This window comes from Capra hircus, chromosome 6 (genome assembly GCF_001704415.2).
Source record: "Capra hircus breed San Clemente chromosome 6, ASM170441v1, whole genome shotgun sequence".
In the NCBI taxonomy this organism is placed as follows: Eukaryota; Metazoa; Chordata; class Mammalia; order Artiodactyla; family Bovidae; genus Capra; species Capra hircus.
In genome coordinates this window covers 90,255,635-90,268,480 of record NC_030813.1, presented here as the reverse complement: position 1 = coordinate 90,268,480, position 12,846 = coordinate 90,255,635, and the positions used below count along the sequence as shown (strand labels likewise).

Genomic DNA, 12,846 nt, shown 5'->3' with positions numbered 1-12,846 from the left:
AACAAGAGTGGAAAAAAATTGTGTGTGTGTAGGGGGACAGTTCTGCCACTGTATGGGTCAGGAGAATGTTCTCTATCTGGCCAGGTATTTGCAAGCTTTCCCACAGTAATGTAACTTCTATTTCTTTATCCCACTTCTTTTTTACCCCTAATACTTTCCACTATGCCCTGTAATGTCTGCCTTTAGGACTTGAGATTCCCACAGATGTGTTTCCACATTCTCTCCTAATAACTCTGCTTCTAACATTCTGTTCCAATGATTGCTACGATGGCACCAAATCCTGGGGTAAGTTTGAAGCTACCAAATGAAAGAAGGTCAGAGGGGACTAAGGGAGTTCCAGAGGCACAAATAGTCTCCCAATTCATGGAATTTTAGGCTCACTGTTACTTTCCTAGTGAGTAATTTTAGGCTCAGTGCTCTTTCCTTCCCTCTGCTAGGACTATGTAAGAGAGGGTTAGTGAAGGAAGCCAGTTCTTACTTTTCTCCCCTTTGTAACCAATACATAGCTTGCAAAATAACATAACTCTAATAACTGAATAATTTCTAATATGCCAGATTTTTGCCTTAGAGATATATATCATTGTGACCTCATAAAAACTATGTCAATCATTACCATCACATTTTACATAGATTGCAAAACTTCAAATGAGTAATCTGTGATCCAGGCATTCAATGACAGACTCCCATATGAACAGACTAAACAAACTCCAAAACCAATTGTACAGAGTATTCCACTCTTTTGTCCCATATAGAGGAGTGTCGACCCTAACGGGAAAATGTAGCTGTGTAGGAAGGGATGAAGCCACTGTGCCAGGTGTACTAGGGAGGGTTGTTTAAGACCTGGCCATATTACAGCATTAAAATTATGCCTCTTAGGTGCTTGCCTACTTAGTCTACAACTAGGGCCTGTACAAAAGCATAGATTTTTTTTTTTTTAAGCTGAAGTATATTTTTCAAGTGTTTATGAATATGGTCAGAGGAAAAGGTCGTAACAGAGAGCTGAAACTGATATCACAGAGACGATTATATTTGAGATTTATGTGGTGTTGGAGAAGACTCTTGAGAGTCCCTTGGACTGCAAGGAGTTCCAACCAGTCCATGCTAAAGGAGATCAGTCCTGGGTGTTCATTGGAAGGACTGATGTTGAAGCTGAAACTCCAATACTTTGGCCACCTGATGAGAAGAACTGACTCTTTGGAAAAGACCCTGATGTTTGGAAAGATTAAAGGCAGGAGGAGAAGGGGAAGATAGAAGATGAGATGGTTGGATGGCATGCTGCAGTTTATGGGGTCGCAAAGAGTCGGACACAACTGACGGACTGAACTGAACTGAAACTTCCATTAAGTTGCCATTTTAAAAAGAGAGCAAGTCAGACTGAGGCATACATGTAAAATCTGAATGCCTGAAGGACTGAAGAAGAAGGTATGAGAAAATAGAAAAAAAAAAGAATCATAGAAAATCGAAAATAATAGAAAAAAAGTAATAATCTCCTTTCCCCAGAAAAAAACTAGATTGTAAAACAAGATCACCTGGAGACAGCTTTTAGCCATGATTTTTCACTGGTTTTCCTTAGAGACTTATTCAATAGTTTCAAGAATATTTGAAAACAAGTTAATGGTAAAGAACCTGCCTGCCATTGCAGGAGTCTAAGAGACACAGGTTTGTTCCCTGGGTCAGGAAGATCCCCTGGAGAAATGGTAACCCACTCCAGTATTCTTTCCTGGAGAATCCCATGGACAGAGGAGCCTGGCAGGCTATGGCCCATAGGATCACAAACAGTCAGACACGACTGAAGCGACTTAGCACTAGCGCACTGATAGTGGTAGTGGTAAAGAATCCACCTGCTAATGCAGGAGATGTAGCTTCTATTTCTGGGTCAGGAAGATCCCCTGAAAGAGGAAATGGTAACCCACTCCAGTATTTCTTGCCAGGGAAGCCATGGACAGAGGAGCCTGGTGGAATACAGTCCATAGGTTTACAAAGAATTGAACACAACTGAGCACATAGATTATACTACTAATTTTTAATAATCTACAATGCATAATATTTATCATTACTATAAAAACATTATATTCACCATTAATATATATTTTTATTTACCTACTGTTATTGAGTTAAACAATGTTAATGACCACTAGGAAATCTTCCTATACCTTGGATACCTTAAAGTTATAATTTGGAGGATATATGCTGATCTTGAATGGATATGTTCCAGAATTTTCCTGTCAACCACCACTGCTGTGTCTATTTAGGTGTTGTGTCCCATAATAACCACAATAACCACAAATGCCCAAAACAACTACAAGCTTAGTTTATACTGTCCAGAGGAGAGGGAAGAGTGTCCCCCCTGGAGGCCACTCTGTGTGGGAAGAGAAAAATTGATGCTTAAAGAAATTCAAAGGCACCCAGCTAAGATTCCGGAGGGCTGGTTAGACCAGCTTAAAGCTGGCAGAGGAAAGACACCTTTCAAGAAATCCCTGGCTTGAGGATTCTGAGGACACAAGTTCTACCTTATAACTCTGTTGTTCTTCTGAAAGGTTGTTGGTGAACTACAAAAAGACACTGAGATTCTTGGCCTCTGAAGGAGAAGAATTCAATCCGGGGCCAGACGAGAGGCTTGATCACTCAGAGCTTTTGTGTAATAAAGTTTTATTAAAGTATAAAGGAGCTAGAGAAAGCTTCTGACATAGGCATCAGAAGGGGGCAGAAAGAATACTCCCCTACTAATTTTTAGCTGGATGTTATATAGTCACTATATGGGATTCCCTTGTAGCTCAGTTGGTAAAAAATCTGCCTGCAGTGCAGGAAACCCGGGATCGATCCCTGGGTTGGGAAGATCCCCTGGCGAAGGAAATGGCAACCCATTCCAGTATCATTGCCAGGAAAATCTCATGGACAGAGGAGCCTGGTGGACTGCAGTCCAGGGAGTTGCAAAGAGCTGGGTACGACTGAGCAACTAACACACTTACTTACACTATATAGTCACTAGCAGTTTGTTAATGAAAGAAAGGAATGTCTTAAAACTCAGAATGGTACCAGACCCCTGATCCAAAAGATGTATTTTGGGGTAATCTTGGCACCAGAGGATTCATCCTGGGCCATAAAACGATTGACTTGAATCTTGTAGAAAGGCAGATTACCATACAAATAGTTACGTTTACACAGATTAGGGGAACAATGTCTGAGTATAACATACTGGTTTGTCAAGTCGGTTCTGAGCCATACCGACTTGAAGACAGAGTCTGGGGTAAATGCATAGTACATTAACATAGCTTAAGACAAATATTTCCATTAGAAGAATGCATTGGTTAACTCAAGGTTTGAGAATAGTTACCTCCAGGTGGAATCAGGTGTCATTATGGCAATACAGTATTTTAAGAGAAACTTCCTTTTAAATTGGTATAGAGAAGGGAAAGGGAAAAAAAAAATGTATCACTAGTTTGTTTCCTCCTGCCGCTTAGATAAAAAATGTTTGACATGTTTGACACTTGCAGCCTATTTCCTCCGTTTGGAGTCCCCTGGCCTTCCTGCCTGTTAGCCTCTCACTTCTCTTAGTCACAGCTCAGTTTATAGTCTAAAGCATTGAGACACACCTCAGTTACACAAATGAGGCCTCATGAAGGTCAATTCCTATCTCCTCCTCTTCCAAAGTTAGTGGTTGGAACTCAGATTTACCTTCCCCCATGGCTGGTGAATTGAGAGAGAGAAAAAGAAGGAGGAAGAGGAAAGGAAAGAGAAGGGGAAAGAGGAAGGGAAGAAGGGAGAGAAAGGAGGAAGGCAAGAGGAACGAAAAGAAAGAGAAAGTTCCTTGATCTTGAAGAGACTGAATCTTTGGTGCCAGGAAATTTGGAAGGCCTACTCTCCGGAGTACTTATATTACTTCTGGCAGTAAATAAAGCCCTTAGGAAAGGTTGTTAGTTTATCTGGTCTAGTTAATATACTAAAGTATGCTATTTCATACTCCACTGGCCTGAAAAGTTAATTTCATACCATCTGAATGGCATGAATGGTGACCATCTATGCAAAATCTTGGCACTTTACAACAGTCGACAAACATTTGGTATTTTTTGCTTAGGTTTGTTTTATTATTTATTAGTATCTATGGAGAAGGAAAATGAAACAGTAAGGTTCGGTTGAGGACACCATGACAATTGTTGGCTAAAGTGCCATCTCGGACTGAAAGGTCCCTTAATCTAGGGTCCTGACCAGAGGGAAGGAGAGAATATTAGACAGGAAAAGGGAAGGATGGAGACGAAAAGAAGGGAGATGATGTGAACCCTAAGCTTCCTGTGCTCTTGCCTTCTTGATCTGGGGTGCAGTAACTGTCTGTCTCACAACCTTGAATTTTCTGAACCTCATGCCTGTCCTCCCAAAGATGCTTTATGAGCTGTTGTGTGGGGGCTAGAATGGGATTCTGAAAATGAACAACTGATTTTTATTCCTCTGGATATATTGGTAGCCTGCTGCACTAAAACAACGTGAATTGGTTTTGAAATGAGCTGTCACTTATGGAAGAAAAGCACATAATAATTTATTTAATTTAAACAGTGGGGAAGAAGGGGAAGATATCTGAACTGCATATTTTATGTAAATGAATGTTTTTTGGACTTTTGGATGCTATAGAAATAAACTTCTGTATTGAAGGGGCGTGATGACACATATTGATTTTACAGGAGGAGCATAGATCAGTATGAAAACTGCTGTGCCCTTTAGTTATTTTGGAGATGAACGTATTACTCATGTAAGGTAAAACTGAACGCTGCCTTTGTCTTTGAAAGCTGTGAGGGTGCTTTGTGTTCCAGAAGATGCTTGATGCTGAGTCATCAAATCCCACCTCTCCTTCAAGAATAGGGGTGTTGAGACAGAGATAGTGCTTGGCAAGCCGGAGGCTTTCTCCTTATTCTAACAGATCCATTTTGTTGTTGTTTGTTGATCAGCCACTAAGTAGTGTTGGACTCTTTTGCAACTCCCATGAACTCCAGTTCATGGAGCTTGCCAGGTTCCTCTGTCCATGGGTTTTCCCAGGCAAGAATACTTGAGTGGGTAGCCATTTCCTTCTCCAGGGGATCGTCCAGATCCAGGGATCCAGGAGAGTTCGTGAATTAAATAAATAAATGAAAATGCAATGAATAGACGAGTAAATGGAGATATAAAAAATTATATGTGACATTCTTAAAGTAGCTCCTGGTGAGGCCAAACTCCCAGATATTCAACTAATTATATACGGAAAAGAGAAGCTTGTAAATTGGGAAATGCCTGAGGTTAACCACAGTGAGCTTTGGCTCTGGTCTGTCCAAGACGCCAACAATCGGCTGAAATAAGAGAACCTGGAATTCCAGAACGGTCCGGAGCTCTGATTCTCGCCCCGTGGGCTCCAAGAGTTTAGAGCCTGCCTCCCCCTGGGCCGCCCGCAGGCCCCATATCTCGGACCTCTCCAGGTGCCCTCCCAACCTCCTCGACTTCCCCGGGGGAGGGAAATGAACCGCCAGGTGCGACCCAGTAGGGGGAGTGGGTGAGCCGGCCCCAGGGCAGCCCGAAAGTGTCCCGGAGTGTGGGTGTGGGTGTGGGGTAACTTGGGTGGGAACGGCGTGGAGGTCACCGCAGCCGAGTCCTGCGCCCGGTCGGTGGGGTGTGTGCCACGGGAGTGAGGATAAATAGGAAGCTCCCTCCTCCCGGCGAAACTCGCCGAACCTCCCGGCCGCCTGCCCTGGGTGTTTGCCCGCGCGGTAGCCCGGGTGCCAGCCTGGGGAGTAGTTTCGCTTCCTGCTGGCTCCGGGCATTCGTTTCCAGGCACCCGGTCGGGCGCTCGCGGCTCGGGAAGGGCGCGCAGGAGGAGGCGGGAGGCTCGTCTAGGGGCTGCGCGGCCCCGCAGCACGGTTGATGGCCCGGGCCGCCCCGGGCAGCGGCGCCAGCCCCCTGCCCCTGCTCCCGGCCCTCGCCTTGGGTAAGTGGCCGCACTGGGCACTGGAGACCCGGGAGGAGAGTCTCGGGTGGAGTCGCAAGGAGGGCAAATCTTCCGCGCTGGCGTTTGGACTCCAAGAGCACCCTGCGCTGGCAGGGGCGGGTCGAAGAACTTGCAGGATTTTGGGTAGCTCGAGGATCCAGCAATTGGGCACCTGAGGCTGCACCTGCTGCAGCGGCCCTGGGCCCAGGGGGCGGCCCGAGGGCGGTAAGGATCCTGCTGGCGTGGGCCAAGCGGAGGGCAGGGGCGCAGATGCCCGCGAGCGAGGAGTGGTGGCAGGGAAATCCACTAAAGTGGGAGCCTGGGAGACTAGACCTAGAAGACATCCCGGGGAGGAGGAGGAAAAGGAACTCCTTGGCTGGCGATGCAGGCCTTGGGGAGTGTGGAGCCTGGTGGAGAGCTATTTGCCTGTGTGTGCGCCCTGGGCGGGTACTAGAGGTAGGAGGGGGAGGACCTGGGAGGCAGAGGGAGCTGAAGAGGGCCCGGGGAAGAATTATTACACTCCCTTGTTGCTGGCCAAGTTAGGGGGAACAGGAGAAGGCGAAGAAAAAAAGACTCAACTTTTGAGGTCCTCTGGGTCTTCTGTTGCTGATAGGAAAGTAAAGAAAAAGGAGATGAGGTATTTCACTGAGGGCTAGTACTACTGATGAAACACATAGGTGCTCCACTTAGAATATATGATTTCCTATTTTAAGGAGAAATTGCAGAGAGAAGACTTTTCTTCACCTCGAAGGTGAAACCTGAGTGGGTAGGTTAGGGACTACTGGGTGTGGTCACCTGTTAGGGAAGAGTGGTTAATGGAAGCAGTGGCAGGGTGCCTGGGATTCCCTGGAGGCTCTCCTCACCTCCTTGGGAGTCAGGGCTGGCAGAGAGAGAGCTGCAGCTTCGGATGCTGGTGACTTTATAGAGCTGGAAGCAAGGCTCCCCTCGCCCTCCAGTATGGGAAAGTAGCAGGAAGATACTCAGGTGGGAAGATCCTACTACTTCAAGGTGTCCCCTCTGCGTCCTGATCATTGGAGGTAGGGGGTGCGGGCAGAGGGATGGGCAACTGGCAGTATTCTGTAGTCCTGGCTGGGATGAGCGGGAGGGACGTCTGGACTTGGAGCACCAGTGTGACAGCTGAAGTGTCTGTGTGAAGGGGACACTATCTTCCAGTCTGGAAAGGACTGGGCTTTCTCTTATGGAGGAAAAGAGGTGAGGTCTAAATGAAAACTTCCATTTGGCTGTGTTCTTGGAGTCAGATTGGTGCCTAAAAGGTGTCATGGCCTTGGTTGGAAGTAGATCAGACTTAGACCATGGTTAGAGAGAAAGAACTGATGTACAGAGCCTGCAGAGGGAGAAGTCAGAAATAATTTAGAGATGGAGTGATATGGAGCCTGAAGAAGGGCAGTGAGCCTGAGAGGTAGGGCTAGAGACAGTACTATGCTTTTACCAGCATCACTTGGGTGAAACTAGCATTTTCTTCCTCTGTTTTATCTGCTTTGTCCTACTGTCAAAGTGTTTATTGAGAATCTGCTACAGTGAGCAAGAGGCTAGAGCATATTAGGATGGGGGTGGGAAGAGGGCTCAAGAGAGTCTTAAAACATGATTCTTGACCTAAAAGATATGTGTTAAATTTAGAAACACAGGACTAACAGATATGAAACAATAGGAGAAAATGTTATGAAACCAGAGAAAGGAGAACTCAATAGAGAGGAATGGAACAGTGGTGACGGTGCATGGAGGACTTGAGTGGGTTGGATTGGAGCTTGGCTGGGTTTGAAATAGTTAAGAGAGAGGGAGGGCCTCCTGATGGCTCAGCTGGTGAAGGATCCACCTGCCATGCAGGAGACCCAAGAGACACAGGTTTGGTCCTTGGTTCGGGAGGATCCCCTGAAGAAGGAAATGGCAACCTGCCCCAGTATTCTTGCCTGGAAAATCCCATGGACAGAGGAGCCTGGTGGGTTACAGTTCATGGGGTTGCAAAGAGTTGGACACAACTGAGCATGTGTGCACACATACACAGACAGATTCACACATACACACACACATACAATTTGAAATAGTGGAGAGAGGGGCAGGAGAAGGGGGAAAAGTATTTACCAAAGTGTTGGTGATGGGAATGAGATCAATTTCTTGGAGTCTGCTTGCCAGAAAGTAGAATTGATGAGAGGCAGACAGATTATGAAGAGCCAAAAGAAGCCAGATTAAAATATTTTGATGAATCAGTAAACCATTAAACATATACCATCGTAAGTCTTGAATGCAGAGTGATATAATGCAAACAATGATTTAAGGAGACAAGCCTGGCAGTGAAGTGCAGTGTGAAAGGAGAGGGGGCCAGAGTACATGATTGTCTCATAGATATAATCCAGGCAAGAGCTGATTTGGGACAAAGATTAGGGTGATGTGCCTGCAGAAATGGCTATAGTAGAAATGACTATTCCAGGTTGATGGGCATTCTTTCCTATTAACTATCACATGGTGCTTTTTAATTTTTTCTCAAAACTTGTCAAAAGGCAGAAATGAAAAAGCAAAGCCAAACAGAGCTGTAATCCAGTGCTCTTGTAACTGAGGGTAAGCTAAGTGTGCAACTGCCTTGTTGAATGTTTGGCTTAGTGAACTGAATTCAGTCTCGAGATTCCCTAAGAGGCTCCACTCCTTGCAAAATGCCAAAGGATGTAATTTGTTGACCTCAGTGTTTCCATTAAGTGGTTCTATTTCTCTCACACATACTTAATTTTTAAGTCTCATTCCTAATTTAAGTCACATGTTATTTTATTTACTTCTTGAAAAGAATGTGAGCAATGGCTTGTGTGATGTTCTAGGGTGTGTGTGTGTGTGTGTGTGTATGTGTGTCTCATAGCAAAAGTGCCTTGAGAGCTGGCAGTGAACAGACATGAGACCTGGTTCCAGCTCTGCCATTCCATGACTCTGAGATGTCTGTAAATTGCAATTTTCTGGGCATTGTTTTTCTCATTCTGTAAAGTAAAGAGGTTGCTTTAGATGAGACTAAGGTCCTTATCAACTTGACACTTTGCTGATCTTTTAAAAAAATATTTATTTATTTGGCTGCCCTGGGTCTTAGCTGCAGCGTTTGGGATCTTTGATCTTTGTTAGACTTGTAGGATCTTTAGCTGTGGCATGTGGACTCTTCTTAGTTGAGGCATGTGGGATCTAGTTCCCTGACTAGGGTTCAAACCTGGGCCTCCTGCAATGGGAGTGTGAAATCTTAGCCACTGGACCACCAGGGATGTTCCAACACTCTCCTGATCTTTAACCAACATTTCTCCTGGGAATTTAAGAGCAAAATCTTTCTACAATAACATTCAATTTCCAGTTACTTGTAATGGATTCTGTTTCCTATAAACTTTATCTTTACAAAAAAGAATCATACATGCTCCTTTCTTTGATAAATATAGTAAAAGGGCAATAACTTTGTTTAAAGTGTTTTTTTAATTTTGAAGAAGTTGGATTCCTTATAAATTTCTCCTTCTTATCCATTGCTGTAACAGGCTAAAGCTAAAATCCTAACCAGTGAAAAAGGGAAAAAATGCTTTATAAAAAACAATGAATGAGTTTTAAGATCAAAAATATGTTCTGCTCCTTATAAACATCTGCACCATTAATATATGTAAGTTGTTTTTTTCTTCTTGAAGATATGAATGTATTCATGATGTAATATCTGACTCAAGTTGTAAAGCAGGTAGGTGGCAGCAAGTAAAATTCTCATTATAGAAAGGAAGTAGCTGAAGGCCCACACAGTGAGGATTTTAGGGTTTGCCTCTTCAGTTATGCTTTTTTGGCTTAGAAAAGCCTTGGAGTTTTTTTTTTTCCTTTTCAAAAATTCCAGGTTTCATAGGCCACACTTGCATATTAACAAGTGTTACAAATCAAATTTTACTATTGCTCCAGTCTCAGTTGTTGTGTGGAAATTCCCAAATAATTCTGCAAGAAAGACCTCAGTACTGCAGACAGGCTTTGTTGTGCCCACTGAAAATGGCTCCGCCAACTTGGCCTGCAAATATCTGTGCTAAAGTCAAAGGTGCCCAGGAAAGAGAGTACCTGTGTCTGTCCACACCCTGAGCATTGTTCCATCTCCGCTGAGACTGCTTGCCCCAGTTCCGTGTGCTCTTGAAATCTGTGGAGAGCCCAGTGGGAAAGCCTCCTCTTGTTTTCTCTCACTCTTCCTGTAGCTCAGATGGTAAAGAATCTGCCTGCAATGCAGGAGATGGGGTTTCAATCCCTGGGTCAGGAAGATCCCCTGGAAAAGGAAATGGCAACCCACTCCAGTATTCTTGCCTGAAGAATTCCCATGGACAGAGGAGCCTGGTGGGTTACAGTCCATGGGATTGCAAAGAGTTGGACATAACTAAGCGACTAAGACACATACTAATAGAAGTCAGCTCACGTTAGGACACAGGCATGAATACTACTAGGAGCCTAGGTTAGAGGTGAGTCAGTGAAACAGGTACCAAACTGAAGCCTGAGGCACCCGTCTAAACCATGATTATCAGCTTTGGCACAGTGGTAAGGAATCTGCCTGCTAGTGCAGGAGACTCAAGAGACACAGGTTCAACTCCTGGGCTGGGAAGATCCCCTGGAATAGGAAATGGCAACCCACTCCAGTATTCTTTCCTGGAAAATTCCATGGACAGAGGAGCCTGGCTGGGCTACAGTCCATGGGATCCCAGAGAGTCAGACTTGATTGAGCAAAGGGTATAGCACGCTGTTACAATTAGTGTCTTCCTAGGGTAGTCCAAATAGATTATCCAGAATCTGAGCTGCAGGCAGTTTAGGCTTAATCCATAATCCTGATACACTTCCAAATTTGTAGACAACCCTTGGATCCACAAAGAATCCATATTCTAGTTGGTTAAGAGTCTCCCAAAATAAAATTTAAGAGGAAAGCAATCTGATTAAAATGGCTATACTTTTTGTTGCTAATTGCTAACTTGCTCAGGCATATTTATATCTTAAAAAAAGGAATCTTGGTAGCTCACATGAATCTGTACTTGCTATATTTTTTTACAAAAGATTTTTTAGATGGTTGGAGAGAGATGGGGTATTCCATCTTAACTAGTATCAGTTAGGCAGTAACCTACATTGATTATCAGCAATACCAAGTCAAATAGCCAAGAAGTACTTTTATGCATTCTTTATGTTTGTTTTTAAAGGATATATACTATAGCATTTGGGCTTCCCCAGTGGCTCAGTGGTAAAAAATCCATCTGCAATACAAGAGCTGAAGGAAATGCTGGTTCAATCCCTGGGTGCAGAAGATCCCCTCGAGGAAGGCATGGAAAGCCACTCCAATATTCTTGCCTGGAGAATCCCACGGACAGAGGAGCTGGGTGGGCGATAGTCATTAGGGTTACAAAGAGTTGTACACGATTGAAGCGACTGAGCACACACAGTATAGTATTTACCTGACCTCCAGACCAGAATCACTGATTCCAAAACAGTGACAGAAAGTATGACAGTGTTTGTGTCCAGGCTTCTTATTTCAAAGCGCTCCAATTGGTTGTATAATAGGATGAGTTACTGATATAGCATTTCTCTTTGCAAAGAGCTTCCCCAGTGGGTCAGTGGTGAAGAATCTGCCTACAATGCAAGAGATGCAGGTTCAATTCCTGAGTCAAAAATATCCCCCGGAGAAGGACATGGCAACTCACTCCCGTATTCTTGCCTGGGAAAGCCCATGGACAGAGGAACCTGGTGGGCTGCAGGCCATGGGGTCCCAAAGGAATCGGACATGACTTTGTGACTAAACCACAGCTCTGCAAAATCATGGATTTATTCATTAATTTAGCCTTATCTTTGAGATGTATAAAAAGTGCATGGCACATAGTAGGAGCTGAAAACATGCTAGTTATTGGATGAATGAATGAATGAGTGCAAGTGGCTGTTGGTGACAGTGCCCAGGCATGAAGGGAAGAGTAGTTTCAGTAAAGAAAACAGGTGTTTCTTGTTGCCAAAACATGCTCACAACTCAGAGATGATGTAGAAGGACGCATTTCTTCATCTCTTCTTACTTGGAACTCGCCTCCAGTGGTGCTAGAGATGCCTTCACAAAGGGACTTTATTTGGCAAATAGTAAGTTTACTTCTGTTTTAGGTTCAGAACTGCTACTTGTGTCTCACATGTTTGGTTGAAGGGCAGATCTCATCAGTCAAAATATAGGCTTTTAGAGCAGGTGTTTAAAGCAGGGAGGGAAATGCATTGGACTCAGGGCATTCTCCATTGGTTCATTAAAGAAAATGCCCTTTGGATTTTGTGAGGTGTGAGGTGACTTGCTCTCTTATATGATTAGAACTGTTCCTAACACATGTGTGTTTCATTAGCTGGGAGTAACAACTTGGTTATTTATGGGTTTCTGCTTAGTATTAAATATATGAAAACCTTTGATGGTTCCCATAGAAGTTGAGACAGATTTGCTGTGGAGGCTGAATGCAGTCTGACTTGTTAGTATTGAGGGAGTCTCTGACTTATCTAATATTATGTCGAAGTATTTCATAACTATCCACTGTATGGATTCCTTGATGGTTAGATGTTAGCATTGTGAGCCAATGGCTCAGGCCTGTCCAGAGTAGGAGAGGAAGGCTTATTTCTTCCTCTAATGCAAACAGCCTAGTAGAAAGGACAGGGAATTCTCATCAGAGCTGAATGAGGCCATTTGAGGAGACCCAGACTTGACTTGGGGGTTCCCAGGTGGTGCTAGTGATAAAGAACCTGCCTGTCAATGCAGGAGATATAAGAGACACTGGTTCAATCCCTGGCTTGGGAAGATTCCCTGGAGAAGGGAATGGCAACCTACTCCTGTATTCTTGCCTGGAGAATCCCATGGACAGAGGAGACTGGTGGGCTACAGTCCATAGGGTCACAAAGAGTCAGAAATGACTGAA

General features: G+C 44.3%; 1 protein-coding gene across 1 annotated transcript in view; it reads left to right on the top strand.

Annotated features, from left to right (window-relative positions):
* BTC (betacellulin) overlaps positions 5,556–12,846 on the top strand; it is a 47,973-nt gene continuing 40,682 nt past the window's right edge. The window contains exon 1 of the mRNA XM_018049586.1: positions 5,556–5,944. Within this exon, the coding sequence (XP_017905075.1) occupies positions 5,881–5,944 (64 nt within the window). The 5' untranslated portion in view covers positions 5,556–5,880. The remainder of the gene's footprint in view (positions 5,945–12,846) is intronic.